General features: G+C 35.4%; 1 protein-coding gene across 2 annotated transcripts; it reads right to left on the bottom strand.

Annotated features, from left to right (window-relative positions):
- Positions 1 to 179: 179 nt before the first annotated feature.
- LOC145730793 (uncharacterized) lies at positions 180 to 15,188 on the bottom strand. 2 transcript variants are annotated; one of them, XM_081982217.1, is made up of 6 exons: positions 15,045 to 15,188; positions 3,971 to 4,168; positions 3,735 to 3,919; positions 3,424 to 3,676; positions 3,108 to 3,359; positions 180 to 2,920 (listed from the first exon to the last, which is right to left on the bottom strand). In XM_081982217.1, exons 2-6 carry the CDS (start codon positions 4,145 to 4,147, stop codon positions 2,021 to 2,023), a joined length of 1,767 nt encoding a protein of 588 aa, XP_081838343.1. In that variant the 5' UTR covers positions 4,148 to 4,168; positions 15,045 to 15,188; the 3' UTR covers positions 180 to 2,020. The 2 variants fall into 2 exon arrangements, with proteins under 2 accessions (XP_081838343.1, XP_081838344.1); XM_081982218.1 differs by having other exon boundaries at positions 180 to 2,917.
- Positions 15,189 to 16,651: the final 1,463 nt, after the last annotated feature.

The raw sequence follows: 16,651 nt of genomic DNA, 5'->3' as shown, positions 1-16,651 counted from the left end.
CTAAGTCACTTATACATGGTGTCTCAAATAAGTATGGTTTTTGCTAAAGGTTTTAGCAGCAAAATGTTTCGTTTTTAAATAGGTATAGAATTTTGTTGTGATTCTATAAATTATCGCAAAAAATGTTTTTTAGTGGACGAGCCCTAACTTTATTTTTGGTAAGATTCAAAAAAAAAACACTAAAATATACGATTTTTATTATAATCCACTTACATCAGCAAAATATGCTTTACATACTTGTGCATGGTGCATAAAACCTTAAGGACACTATCAGTAAAGTATATAAATGTTTACATTTTGGTTAAATAACTAAACTGGTTCGGGTTATATGGTAAAATATGACAAACTATTGAAAGTAACTGGGGGGGTAACTGGCAATAATCACAAATATGTAATAGTAAGGTTTGTTATTATTATTCGACCTATAAAAGAAGAAAAATTACTGGATAGTCTGAAAGGTATAACACCCTGTATATGTACAAATCGGTAAACAAAACGACTAAAACTAGTGTATGAGGTAGTTTTTAGAGGAGTTTATGTATAGAAACTTAATATATTATAAAACCGTTTTTAAACTCCTTTACAAAATGAAAGTTAAAAAAAAAAACAGATATGATGGTTAGTAAATGAAGAGATCTCTCTATAAATTATAACAAGCTTTAAAAATACTTGACAACAATATATATAACAAATAATAATATAATAATCAGTCTTAACTTAAATGGCAAAAAGTTACAGTTAATAAACTACCCAATAAAAAGAGGCGTCCAATCAAAAAAATGTATTATTGCAGTCAAACAGTGTTTTTCAACATTTAATACGTCTACTGGAATGTTCCCAACATTTAATATAGTATAGATATTTTTTATAAAGGTGAAAAGGCACAAACTTGCATATTATAATCTACATTGGTCCACGATACCGCTGTTTTAATTATAGTACTTATAAAACAATTCAATCCAGTCTGATTTTTGTTGAAATCTGGTTTAGATGAGCATTTATTGTAGAATTGAGCACATCCACATGCATACTAGTTCCAGTGTGTGTTTAAGTGCATTAGCAACTTTCAGTGTCTAGTCTGTAACTAGTAACTATATCCTAAACAATATTTGTTGCTTAAACCATTTTCTACTAAATCTATCCCCAAAACCGTATTTTACCACTTAAAAAATTATATTTCTTACTTTTAATCACATTCATATTAAAATGTACAGTTTTGTTTTCTTATTAATAGATTTCTGTATAATACATTGTCTAGATTTTCTGTTCGAAAAATATTTAAAAAGTAAATTTCCATTGGTATTTTTTTTTTAACTGTTACTCAAAAAATGTTATGTACAAACATTGTAATGCAGTGGCTTTAAGCCGATCATTGCTTTTATTAATAATAATTATATAATATAGTAGTGTCAAAGTCATAAAACCAGATTAAAGCTTTTGGTACCTGAATTTCATGTAAAACAGCTGATAACTTAATAACTGTAGCGAGAGAGGGCGCTCTCATCTCTCGCTGTTTTAATTTGAATTCAACGGTTTTTTTTTAGTATAAAAATTAACAAACTGAACACCATCCGGTTAATATAATAGTAATAATAATAATAACATCTCGTCAAAGTATTCAGACCTAATCTCCTCCCATCATTCTCCATATTATAATGCATTTAAAAACAAAATCATCAGTCTCATAAAATAAAAATCATATTATATACATCTATCAGTCTTATGAGTTGCAGTTTCCTAAAGAGGAACTATTGTAGCAAAACTTGGTGAGCATTTGGTCCTCATACAGTGCGATCAATTAACTTTGATTTAAAAACTACAACAAACAGGCACTCAGTTACGTTTTGGAAACTTAATACAACTACGTATACGGTTTCTTTAGACAAGAAATGTGTTTTTTTTTAAGTAACCTAAAGCTAAAAAGTGAGTACGGGTCGTCAACCACCACAGAATTCCATCATTTTATATTGCACGGTTGATTGAAATCAATATTCACAAAAGTTACCTATTTAGAGTGAAGCTAGTTCCCATCACCTTCCACTCGCATTTCCAGGATTCTCATATCCTTAATGCTATCAGACATCATTTCTTCTTTTTTTATGATGGCAGACACTTGATTCATTGGAGGCATAATGACACGTGACTCCATAACGTCATGTTTTCGGTTAACGGACAAGTCTTCCACTTGGTCTTCGTCCTCTTCTCGGTCGCGTTCCGAACTCCCGTTCGTTTGGTCGCTGTGATGGTCGCTACCAGGTGCTGGTGAAGGCGTGAGGCTGCTGTGCCTCATATATTTCAACATAGTAGGACTGGGGCTTGGACTACGCGCCTGCATATTATTGGGACTGGTTGAATGCCCGGAAGCCACAGCGTGGGCGGCTGCAGCCGCCGCCATGGCCGCCAATGCTTCCCGTTCATCACCACCTCGATCCAAGGCCTGTTGCAAAAAGGTGCTGGCTTCCAACATGGCGGTGTTGTTGTTCATTGTCTCTTCGTTTTCGGACACGTGACCACCAAAGGGGGAGTTGGAGCTGTACGGGAAACAAGCGGATCGTCCGTTGCTGCCACGTTTAAACGGTCTGCTGGTAGTAATCCCCATTTTTTTCACTTTGTCGTACAGAGTCCTCGATGGGACATTATACTTTCTAGCTGCTTGTAGAGCTGACATGCCGTTTCTCACTGCTTCAATAGCCGACATTATGTGTTCTCTGGTGTATTGTTTGTATCTTTTCCATTCTGGTTTCTGGGATGGCACATAGGTGGCTATGCCGGAAGTGACGCTGGTCCGGATGTCGTGGGTGTACGATTGGGGAGAGGAGGACGGAATTGCCAGTTTTGATTTTTCTTCTTCATCGTTCATTCTTTCGGTAAAGTTCGTGTAGGGTGACTGCGCATCTTCTAAAGGTTCATTCTTCAACTGCTGCAAAAAATCAATTTATTTCTATAGACTGACCAAGAAATTGGTATGAAAGATTATTTTTGAAAATGTTAAATATGATTAAAAATGGATGTACCAGGTGGCCAACTAAGAACGTGAGATTAAATTTTTTGAAATGTTGCCACAGAGTGCATGTACAAAAAAAAATCAATCTGTTTACATTACTAACCTTAACAATCCTATCCTCACTGGCGGACATATCGGCACTGTCCGGATGGCACACTAAACTGACAGGTTGAGGCGATTCTGATTGGCCTTGGCCTAAAACCGTCCTCAAAATTGGCGTGTCTCTTTGCATCAACAGACTGCTCAGTTTTTTTCGTTTTAAGGGGGACATGTCCGAGTTGACAGCTTCGTAGGCGCTGCTTAACATTGCCGCGGCTGCTGTTACGGCAGCATGTGGATGACTCTGGCTCGGAAGCTAAAGAAAAAAGAATTTTTTGGTTACATTACAATAACCTCACTTAAAAATAACAAAAACTTACAGCTGCAGTGTGAGGAGGTAAAGGTAGGCCAGGTACTGCCCATATAGGCAAATTCATTCTATGATTGTCCTGACTTTTACGGTCGTAAGGACTGTAAGGATTCTTATACATAGAGTTGGTAGAATGAGGTGGGGATCCACCACTGCTGCTACTATGCACCGTATTATGGTTCATGTGGGAATTCGAGTTATTTGATAATGAAGATGGCGAATGGTCTAAAGGCATCGGTTCCTCTTTTTCTGTTTTACATGCCCTGAAAACCAATCCATGTCAGAACCAATGAAATTGCAAGGGTTTAAGAGATCACATACCGGTTTTCCTCCACTAAGCCTTTAACTTTCAGGGCCTCGGCCACTTTGAGCAAGGCTGCAAGTTGATCTTGAGCCACATTGACCTCTCCCCGGTACATATATTCAAGTATGGCCTTAATTTCTGAGTACTTTACATCCTTAAGCACCACTACAGGGTGTTTGCATGGCAAATCTGTGAAAATATTCTGAAAACCACCCATTAGTATCTAAATCACTTTGGTACTAAAAAAACCTACTTGGAAATATGGTGAACAGGCTGCCAGCACCATTCGGTGTGCCTTGATGGGGGTACCACCCTCACAGGCCAAAGTGACGTCAGTGAATGATTCATTTTGTAAAAGTTCATCAAATACCGACAGTAAATTGGTCCGGTGGTTGTTCCATCTAAGGCAGTACTGTTGCGACTGGGCCATTTTGTATCTGGTACACTCTTTCTACAAAATAGCTAAATTTACAATTCAATCATGTTTTGGCATAGTTTACCCTAAATATCTCATAAAGATAGTAAACCCTTAATCCGAGTGCAAATTTTGCCTCAGCAAATAATATTTGTTTGCGGTCTGCCATGGATGTGGTAAATTCAGTTGTTTGTGTTCAAGAGTTATTGAAAATATTTACTCCTAAGAATAATAGCAGCGATCCGATATCGTTTTTATCATGCAGGAAGAACAATCACCCAAAACTAAATCGCTTTTTAATTAGAACTAATTTTTTTTCAATTTACAAAAAGACGTAGATTGTTGCGAAAACGTTTCCAGTCCTATTAGTGCTATCCCATTTTGTTATAATTAATTGTTCGTTTGTGATTGTTTATCGCGTAAACGGGAAAAGTTGTTTGGCATTGACTATACGAATTAGTGTCCCTAATGATGTGGCTATTCGCGGAACAAAGTTTTTGTCAAAAACCTTATAAATTAAATTTACTTTTATCACAAGTGTAGTTTGGCAACATTGGCTTTCCAGAAATCTTCAAAGTTTTTTTTAGAATATAGATACAAAGATATTATTATATAAGAAAAGAAATTTCTTAAAGAAATCAAATTAACACCACAATTGAAACAATTCTAAAGTTTTAAGTTGTTTTATTAGTAGGAGCGCAACAGTTTCCTATACTAAATTTGATTCAATTTATTTACATAAAAACCACTAACCTTTGAGTCCAAAAAAAAAAAATACAAAAATCACTAGACAAACAGAAATTAAAAAAAAAAACTAACACGCAAAAACCTTTTTGCTCATCTACGAACCGCACTTATAGAGAACTATCTTTTTACTATGCGCGGCATCCGCTGTCAATCGAAAAACAACCCCTTGAAAGTGTCCCGTTCGGTGGCTACGCCCCTCGCTATTGGCCAAAAACGTTCATCCCCCCGCCCCTCGCTTTTCTATTTTACCCCGCGGAATTTACCTGACCCGTCATCTCTTTATCTACGGGGTGAGAGAAGGACAACAAGAATTTGCGGTCGGATGATTTTTATCACCGTTTCTTTTTCGGTATTATCACCAGGTATTAAGGGCTTTTCCGCAACCTTAGAAAAGGGATGTTTTATGGGTGGGTGATGGTTATTGTGTCTAAAAGATAATAAAATCGACAGAAAGGAATCTCTGAATGGGTTTTTTACTAAAATTAGGCATTTTGTTTGGTCACTTTTAGAGATTGAGATAATAAACTTCAGAACTAAAGCAAGAGTTGGCAACTTCTTGAAGAACACTGATTTCTAAAAATATAAACCCACAGCAATTTGCAGTTAAACTCGCTGAAGAAGTCATTAAAAAGACCTGGGGGACTTAACAAGAAATTTCAGTCTGACTCAAATCTTACAGTGTTGTCAAAATGTTTTACTAGCAATATTTAAATCTAAAGAAAAAAAAATCAAAATTGTACTTCTTTTTTGACAAATCACACCCACAGTGCCTTTACGCAAATTTTAATATAAAACTTTTTTATCCTTCAACGATACTGGCCCACCCTGTACATTATAAATTTATTAGAAAGTAGCCAATTTGGGTACCGGTAAGGTGTCAAAACCAGGTGATGGTCAAATTGCGAACGGTTAATGGGTATTGGTTTCACTACCTCAGCAGGTTTTAGAATAACAATAGCCGGTCCTAATAGGCCTACAAAAGGGGCGTAATTTGGGTAAAAAGGGCTTCTAGAATTTGCCTATTTGCTTTGCGAATTTTGACAAGTGATTTATGATACTGCTTGACTTTAAAATGGGAGCAATAACCGCTCTACTACCGTGTAAGGGTCTAGTTGTAAATCTCTTTCCACTTAAAAATAAAAAATTTTGAACCAACAAAAATGATAACAAAATAAAAAAATTAAAAAAAACTTACATTTGCGAAAAAAATTGCACTTAATTGCGGACTCGATCAAAGTGCACAATCAAAATCCATTTGTTTCCTCGATAAATTGAGAGAAAAATTTGAAAAGTACCATAGAAAAACGAACTAGCCGCGTCTCTTTATTGGTCGATTGTGGTGAATTTAAAGCCTGATTCACACAGTCAGCAAAATAAAAGTCAAAGTCGACGGAAGGCGAATAATATGCGTTTTTCTTCCGCGGACGCACGCAACGCACTATTGCACTGCACGCATAAGTTTTTCGTCAAAACGTCCGAAACGTTTCGAAAAACGATGGCCTACCATGACGGGGGGGTGGCGCGGTACGAGGGCAACGTTGCCAAACTTTCGCTGTAGTTTTGTTTATCTTAATGGGTTTTAACTACTTTCAAGAGTGTAATTATCCCTAAATATAACCAAACACAGATAACTAGTTTATTGATTAATTTAAAATTATTAACCAGACATTTATACCAAATTTTTACACAGAAAACTGCTGTAACCTGCCAAATACACTACATTATGGTGTTTTCTTTTTTGGTAAATCTGGCAATGTTTCATGGGGGTAGCCGAATGGTGGGGCGTTATAGTGCGTAAGTTGAGTGCGTAGGCCGACTTTCGTCTTTTTTTAGCGATATCGCGCTTTCCGTCTCCCATCATCAGTGTTTAGGTCTAGGGCAACTTTACCCATTATACGTATATAGTACTGGTAGCGGTTGCATTTTTGTCTGCGCCGCGATGATCCGGCGCGTTTAGTCTTGCGGAACGAGTCTCCCGTTTCCCTTTTTATATGCTACCAGTCGCTTAGCAACAAATTATGTAGCCAATTTATTTGCATCGTCAAATTAAATGAGTCACCTTATGGCTTTTGATGGCAAGACACATCCAGGCAACTTTTAAGTCCAATTCATTGTTCTGTAACGTCATTTAATCTGTCAGTCATGTTGCCAACGTAGATATAATGATGCAACTAGAATGGCCATGCTGGTAGTTTATTGCAGCAGCTGAAAGCCACCAAAATCATAACTCTATCCACTGATTTACGCAACTACTGTACAGGTTGGCCACTTTCCTTAAGTTTTACGGAGTACCAGAGCAAAAAGTAGTAGATAGAGGGTTAGGTTAGGTTAGGTTAGGAAAATATAGTTTTTATTAATATTTTAGAAAATAGTATACAAAACTATGTCACTGAAATCAGCATACTTCCGTTACCAACTTCAAAATTAGACCCTTTAGACTAAAAGCTACTACGCTTATGGGATCTACGTAAAAAACCCTGTAAGTGGCCGTTTTCAGTTTTTTGTTAACTTAAATGACAGCTAATATCCAAAAATCCTCTGTATATCCGAAACAATGATCGTCTAATTCCGATTGGATCAGCAAAGTAAATTTGAAAATCGAACTTGCATGATACTGTACTTCGGATAAGTTTTTTGGTGTACCTGACCCGTCACAGGCAAATCTCAAAAAAATTGCAACTAACAATATTTCTGCAACAATTCCCATCTAGCCACTTTTCAGTTCTTTGTCTGTAATGTCACTTTATATGTCAACGTCTACACATCGATCCTATCAGCGCTTTAGCATAAAGGAAACGAATATAATAATTTACCTGGATTGGCTACAGTCTACAGGGTTAGCCAACTAAACCGTTTATTAAAAGTTTATCAGGACGAAATATTTATAGAAATTTCAAATTTTGGAAGTAAGATTAATTCGATGCGTTCTATATGGAACACCCTCTATATTATTGAATTTTTGAATAGTCCTATCGATTTCAAATATTTTTTATTGATTTTGATTGCAAAATATTGACGTTTGAAAAATGACATTTTTAGTTTTTAAAGTGTCATACCTCCTGATCTGAATAAGCTAGAGCAAAACGGCTTGCATGTTCTTGTCTTAACTTTTTTAGATCTACTGCGTGGTCATATTAGAAAATTTGACAATTTTTTTACTGATTTTGAAATGAATTAAAAATATTACCAAATGATAGAAATCAGGTCTATTCAGAAATACAATAACATACAGGGTGTTCCAATTAAAATAAGCAAGTTATAGTATATGCATCAAATTTCTATTAATATTGGATACTAATAAACTTTTAATGAACGATTTGGGTGGCTAACCCTGTATGTATTAAAAACAGTATTCAAGTTGATAATGGCTTAAAAAAAAAGATTCCTATTCTGAATATAAATGAACCAAATATAAATGATAAAAGTAAGTAATTAAATGCTAGAATAATATGACCCCGTTTGTTCTATTTTTCTTTTTTAGAACATCGGACAATGGTCATTTTATATTATTTTGCGATAATGACGAAAGCATGTCCGTATGGCGTCAATACTGAACGTCCATGTTTAGCTAATGGAATTGTTAGGGTGCTATTGAAACATTGTTGCCCTTTATTACCTTATATTTTGCTAGTCCAAGTGTCATCAACCGCCAACCACTTGCCAACTTTGAACAAAGTTTAAAAACAATTTTGTACTAAGTTAGCTTTTTGCTTATGATGAAATGAGCTGGTTCAGTGAAACAACTCCCTATTTCCGTAGTCATTTTCAGTGATTATCTATTAAAAATGCATAAAGAAGGACATTGTGAAACACGAAAGCAAACGCCAATAGCGTGCGGTTTCCTGAAATAAACTAAAAAATTCTTTATAACTGTGTAAAGCCTATCAAGGACTAATTCTACGAAAAAAATGTATTACACTCGCTCTTGACCCTTTTTTCGTATTAAAATACCCCTTAACTATTAACATAGTGTGAATTGAACAGCATCCCTTAAAAACGACCCCCTTCCTGGAGATTGTGTAATTTTTTATGTGCGTCACGCGCCCTTCATTATGCAAAAATTCGCGATATACAATTTAAATGACCATGGTCAACCCTTGAACTTTGCCACGTGATTTGACTGTTTTGGGGAGATGACCCCTTAATCGTTGACCAAACAAGGGTGCATTTATTAATAATTGGTTTAGTGGTCTTAAATGGGTGATTTATAAAAGGGTTTCTTAACCAAAAATTCCGATCTGTCTAATAAACAAACCTGAATAATTATGGGCTCCACGGTTCAATAAAAAAAAGCCGATAGGTAGATAGAAGGAAATTCAAATGTTATTAAATCCGAGCGTAGGATGGGGTACAAGACCTCGCAGCTTCATTATTATTCCTCGACTTCTTTCGAGTTCGGCGGTTTATTATATTAATTTCCCTATACGGTTATTAGAGGCGATAATTTAAAAGTGATGCCCTCAAAAGGCAGACAAAAATACAAACAAAAATAGTTTGCTACGCATTACGGTGAAAAAAATTGGTTTTCAAAATGTCGAAGGGTGTAACGGCATGCGCCGAAACCCTTCTCCAAATCTTCCATTATTGGCGATTTATCCTTGCGGGGGCTGAACTTTCCACGGTCCGGATGTGTGGCAAATGCGCAATAGCTTTAAGCTCATCAATTATTTACCGGACGGTAATTTGGCAATTTTACCAACCCACCCTATTAAGTTGAAATATTTATTTTAAACGTACTCATAATTGAACGTCACGGAAGAATCTAGATTAATTTGGCAACGGTGTATCTGTTAACTGTCAAAAACTGAGAGTGACAAAAAGAACCTTGAAGATCTGTTACATCCCAAGTCCAAAAACGTCATAGTCACGTGAGAATCAAACCAATGAAACTTGACATTTACTGTTTCTGAGTTGGAAACCAGTCAGAGATTGCCTCTGCAAACAGACCTTATGTTACTGATAACAATAACAGATTTCTCAGTGACACACTTAAGGATAAAATTGAGGGTCAACTTTACCCCCTTCAGTATGCTTGACACGCTTCTCTCATCACACTATAATAACAACAATATAAAAATTAGCAATTTTAGTGACCGCCACAGTATTCAACCCTTTTCTGAATAGTTTAAAGGCGCGCGCCAGAGATGTTTAGCAATTTAAATTACTATACAATACAATGTTAAAATTTAGATTTATGCGAGAAGTCGAGTGGATTAAAATCTGGTCAGCGTGCAGTTCAGTTGGAAGAAAAAAACTGGTCTAAATTAGTAATGCGCATTAATTGGCAGCTCATCAATTATTTACCAGGTTATTCGGCAATTTTACTTTAATATAATTAATTTTAAAGAAGGTGACATTACTGCTCAGAGCAATGTGATTGATTTGATTGGTAACTCTGCAATATTTAGTATACTAGAGAGAAAAGTAACATAAAGTCTGGCAGTTAATTCTTATATAAATCCGCTTCTGAACATCTGCAACCTATCTAAGCACTTGCTAGTTCTTGGTTTGTAACGTCACTGGATATGTCAACGCTGTCAACGTCTACACGTCCAGCCAATCAGCCCCCTAGCATAAAAACAATGAATATAATAATTTACCTGGATTGGTTACGGTTAAACAGACCGTATATGGTTTCATAATTAAAGTTGTTGTCAAATGTAAATTAAACAACCAAAAATTCAGTGAGTTCAACATAGTAGTAATTTTGACAGATACATGACAGGAAGTCTAATTCTTTTTTACAAAAAAAAAATAATTTGACAAAAAACGTAACTAACACTTTATACAAAATGATCTAAAATTATTAGAGTGGTATGTAATTAACAAAATATATAATGCTGCCACTTTCAATGGTGTTTAATAAATAACGACACTAATGGCATACGTAAATTTAGTTCCCCCATCTTTTCTAATAAGCAAGTGGTTAATTTTCGCCCATTTTCCAGAAATCAATACAAAATATACAAAAATATTATCATTCTAGTGGACGATACATACAAACCGCCCACGGACACCTTTTAAAAAGCTTGTAGCAATCGGCCCCAAAATAGGAGTAATTTGTATTTCACGTGGTTATTGATTGGCACGTGTGTGTGTGCTCTTCTTTTTCCTTTTTCTAGGGTTTAATTTGCTTATTGCGTTACGAGGGTTGCCCACTTTAAATCGAAAGTATGTACAGACGAACGAATCTATCAATGAAAACAGTTTATTATAACTTTACTTATTTCCAATCTTGGTCAACTAATTTCATTGAAAAATACCTGAAACTCTAAAAATAACCCTCGACAGCTATTAACCCCAATTGCTCCGCATCGACGTCAAAAAAATACCCTTTTAACGTCTGGAAAATGTACTTTCCTATACCGATTTATGAAATATAAATGAGACCTACGTCGATAATCACAATATTCCTGCGACTGCCTTCCTACTACGCAAAAATGCCCTCAATAATTCACCTGTAACAAGAAGTTGGCGTAATTTCCAGTTTGTGGATTACACCCGCACGCCATGGGCGTGGTTTTCACTTTTAGGCAATATACAGTATGTATCAACTAACGGAAAAACATTTCAGATCATTTTATGACCCTTTTACTTTAGTAAACGATCAAAAATAAATCATAATTTGTACAGGCAAGCAATTTTTCGGACCCTCGCATGTTTTCATCTCGGGGGCTTTAAAAGTCACCGAATTCGTGAATTGTGCCTCTTTTTAATGGAGTCGAGTAAATCCGGCACGATGAAAGTTCAATGCTTAGATAATACGATAAATAAACATTGGCAAGTTTGGATTATTTCTTAGCCTATTGGAGGAAATCGATCAGATTAAGTATTATCATTATCAAAAACAATTCTTAAGTTAACATTAATTTTGATAAATTCAAAAATCTTCAGTCACGTGGTCGTGAAAACTGTAAATTTAGTGATGTAGTACTAAAATTTTGACACAATGACGTGACTGTGACAAAACCTAAATCCAAACTTGAAATATCCTGAAATTTAAAAACATTTTCAAACAGTTAAGTTCACTCAGAAAAACTAGAAATCAAACAAAAAACCTGAAACAGTGTAAATCAGCTTGAAACACCGTCTAAAAAATTACAAATGAAAATCACGTGACCTTGACATAAACTAGAAAAATCAAATTTTAAAAAAGTCACGTGGTCGTAGTAGTACTAAAATATTGAAACAATCTCGTGACTTTGAAAATTTGGACAGAAGAATAACTTAATTTTGAAATGAATCTAAGCAATTTCTATATAGTCTTCAAAAATGTTTCTAAATATTTTTTTGATTTCACGTAGGGATCAAAGTGACTAAACTTTCCTTTTTTGCGTGTTTAAATATAGTAAAAACGGGCAAAAAAAATGAGGGGGACCAAACTGGGTGAACCGTTTCTTATCATCCTAATCAGCACTATTAAAATTGGCTGTCCGGTTTTATAAGGGGTGGTGAGTGAGGGCGAAATGTGCGTAAGAACGCAATATTTGGCCCCCTTTTTTCCGTTTTTAATTGTATATTCCTATTAAGTTGGTATTAGACACGCACAAAACGATAGTAGTGGGTGGATGAGCATTTTTTGGAGACCGTATTATTAAGGACCTAAGTTTCTTTTTGTAATATTAATGACACTGAAAGTCCTGGCAGCAAAATTGGGTCATGTGATTAGTACGTGTGTTACCTGGTGGATAACTGGAAAATCACAAAAAAATAATCACGACAACTCAACATAGAGACGATATCTGCGCGACATTTTGCTATAAACTGGTTTTGCAACTATATTAAAGTACAATCATGATTTCGCGCGATGGTTGGCATCCTTGTAATTTTTAAAAATCCAGAAGATATGGTTGTTTGTCTCGGTGCATCAAGGATGGAGCTAATCAAACAATAAACAGTTCGAAGGATGCTTCCTCTAGTGCTTTAGCAAAGCTCTAAAACCTCGTTTATATGGTGTCGAAAACGGTTTATCTAATGTTTGATTAATGCCATGTTGAATTCGGATTAGTTGAAGGCGAACCCGGAGAGTTTCAGTACACTTAAATTTGATCGCGACTGCATTTTCATCACCAAAGGTCACAGACTATCAACGCATTATGACTGGAAAAGGTTACGAAACGATAAAACGCATTTAATTGGTCTTAAATATACTCGCTTTCTCATTGGTTCACTAGTTCACACAGCTACAGCAAAACCTAACAGAAATCATGTGACTTATGATCAAGTGTAAAGTGACATTTAGAAGAGCAGTCTAAATTTACCATGGTTCTAAAGACCTTTGTTTCTATGAGAGCTTTTTCTCTCTGAGGCCCTAATCAAAGAGAGCTGTACGCTTTAGTGATGAAGATTCTAAAGCACTCAATTGGTTTACCACAAGTTTCTGAAGCTTTTGTCCAAAGTTACTCAAGGTTGCTCCTTTAGAGTGTTGTAAACTTTTGAAGACCTTGTCCAGGTTTTTAAAATTTCTGACATCTTCACAAAAAAAGCTAATTCTTAATTAAATCTTTAATACAAAGTGCAGAAGTGATTTGTTAAATATTAATATTTAGTTAAGCAATTTTTTTCAAAAATTCACTTTCTAACCGTTGTTCAATAGATCTATTGAACTCTTATCTCTATTATTGTTGTCTTCACGTACGCGTATTTACTGCACAATTGTTTACACACGCATTGCACATAGACGTTCACGTATATCCTTCGACATTAATCGATTATATTGAAAGGAAAATTACGTTGTTAAGGCGACCATCAACTCCATTAAAAGTGAACATTTACACCGGTGTTAGTGTGATAAATTAAATGTTAAACTTATTTGTTTGAGTAATGTTGAATGTGCAGAATTATCACGTTACGCCTCTGGATATAAACATAAAGTAGCAGATTTTGTGTCGAGCCAAAGGTCAAGGGACTAGAAATACCATTTCCCGTTGGACTTTGTTTTCTTTTGTTGTCAATTTTTTTATTGGGTCGTTATTGGTTTGTTTTTTGCAAACAAATTTGAATATAATGCATTTTTTTACAAGGGAGACCTTCAACCAGTTTACATTAGGTGATTGGTTTTGTCTTTTTTCCACTAATGTGCAATATTTGCGTAAATCACAGTACTGGTCTTAGTTTGTGATTGTGTCCAACATGTTAGTAATTTGTCATTCTCTAACACTCTATTTGCTAAGTTCTTTAGATCAAGTAGTACGTTTGAGCTAGAACAACCTCAAATAACCAAAATAAAACATTTTCGAAAATCGATTTTTCTGTTGTTTTGAGAAAAAAATATTTTCAAGATGGAGGCACTTCCGGTTATACCTGAAGTAGGTACCAATTTCCATATATTATTACATTTTTGGGTGGTCAAAAATCAATTTTAAAAAGTGCGAAGAGAAGTTTTAAACTTAATTTTAGACGAGGAACAAGATAAAATTATGAAAAAGGTGTGCTCCATTTAAAAGACTTCACTTTTTGCACTTTTTAAAATTTATTTTTTTGAATCCAACTTTTGATTACCCTGTATCATTATGTTTGACGTTTTTAAACACAAAAACCGACCAAAAACCGATGTACGATATGCAAAAATTACAAAACTGTTTTAGGTAGTATTGCAAATGTCCACTTTTACATTGAATATTTCAAAAACGGATACAGGAAATATGTTTAGAATTGGTCGTAGAATAGTATAACCGAATATTGAAAATATTTTAGATGAACGACCCATATCGACTTTGAACAAATTTTCAGATTTCTCTTATGTGTACCTACTTTGCACATAATCGATCGATACAGTTCCCGGAGGACCACCCTGTATAGGGGAAGCAACTTTAAGATAAAAGATGCTTCAATAATTGCTTTTAATAAAAAATCACTTTAAGAGCAGAATCTTCATCATTTTTTGTGGAGAATAGAGGGCGTGCTACTGATTGATCACCGAGTTTTCCAGACTTGAGATTACTTGACTTTTGACGTAAAAGTCAAAGCAAGTAATGGCAAAATAAGTTCTAAAAAAAGAATTTGGAAAGTTACTAAAGAACATCAAAAAAGTTTTTTTTTTAACTGGCCACCGAGATATCCAGACTTGACACACACTTGATTCTTCAATGTTCAATGTGGAGTACTTTAGGTTAGTGTAGTCATTAAGTTTGGATTCGCACGTGCAAATTAGTTGGAAACTTACTGATTTAAAGTGGCGTTTCACATGATTCCGGTACGGCACAACGTGAGCTGTTCGCAGCAGACATCGCGATCCGGCCGAGATCGAGTTCCTTCCGCGAAAATCGCACGCGAAATACCGCTATGTTAGCGACCTACCCTAAGGACATTGGCCGTGGCGCAGAATAGATACATCATCGGTTTTGTCGTTGCCCTGACCATACGCAACAATAATTACGGAAAAGGGGGGTGGGCGCGGGGGTACCATTCATGTTTGCGTTGGTACGACTTGCTACGATGATCGTGTGCAAAATCCCGAGGTAACCCGAAGCAAAATTTGCGAACGTACTACCGTGCACCAAAGACACATTCGCGATCCGCAGGATCTAGCGACACAGTCATCCCGTTGCTTCGTAGCGTTCCTGCTGGCTTGTTGATCGATGTTCAATTTTTTTTTTTGGTTCCATTTACCCAGCATCCCTTCAAATTTTAATGGTGATTTTAAAGTGTAACTGTTGCATATAGAGTGTTGGTGTTACTGCTGTACAGGTTGGTCAATTTAGCGAGGTAAGCGTCTGTATCTCAAAAATGCAAAATTTTGAAAAATGTTAGAATCAAATGTGGAAAAAAGTTCCATATCTAGACTTTTTACTTTTTGTAATCTCCACTTAGTTTATTTTAGCCACCCTTGGCACCAATAGGAGTGATTTTTGTTTGCCATTAATCTCCATACTAAGACTAAATCACGTTATGGTGTCGATTTGATTTAAGCCACTTTTGACCTTAAAACACTACATAGTCAATATTTTAAATCTGAAAATTTCGTAATGCTTTTGTTTTTTTTAAAGCTATTGAAAAGGACGATCAACCATACAAGAAACCTTCTAAGACATTATTTTGTAGTTTTGAGATACAGCCATCAAACCTTTGTTTGACCACTCTGTACCACAAGTTTTTTTTTTAATTTTTAATCAAAAAACAGTGACAAACAAAATTTGATTGTCTACAATGGACATAATCCTTTGCTATTAATCACATATTATGAATAACAGTAGAAAAAGTTAAATTATTAATAAACTTGGAAAAAATTAGCTTTTAGTACTACAGCACAGCTGTATTCTTGCCATTTTGTAAGTCGGCTAGTTTACTAGATTTGTTTAATTCTCATCGATTTACCCTGTATTTTAAATGCAGCTCCAGTATTCATTCTACTCACGATTTCGAATCACATGAAAAAAATCACATGACAACATGATTACAAACTCACACGAAAGTCACGTGACTTTTGGAACATGATGCGTTTGGATCCGAAATCACAAACCATGTAAGTCCTCATAAACACATTTTTCAACGGAAACTCCAAATTCTGCAATTTTTGACTAATCGTCCCAAGTCCGAATGGAAATGACGGACTGACATTTTTAATTGGTACATTTGCAATCACAAAGGATTTATCTGGATGTATTTTGAGCTTCAAATAATAAGTTAAAAGATATTTGATCTGTCAAATATGTTAGCGACTCGAATTTGGACCAATCCGGTTGACGAGCACAGTTCCGCAGTTTTGAGTTCCATCGAAAAATGCGTCCATGAAGATTTACCATCATTTTGATTATAATTGATAGTGCAGCC

The sequence above is a fragment of the Ips typographus genome, linkage group LG6, assembly GCF_016097725.1.
Source record: "Ips typographus isolate SLU linkage group LG6, UJ_Ityp_2.0, whole genome shotgun sequence".
NCBI lineage: Eukaryota > Metazoa > Arthropoda > Insecta > Coleoptera > Curculionidae > Ips > Ips typographus.
This window is presented reverse-complemented; position numbering and strand designations above follow the sequence as displayed.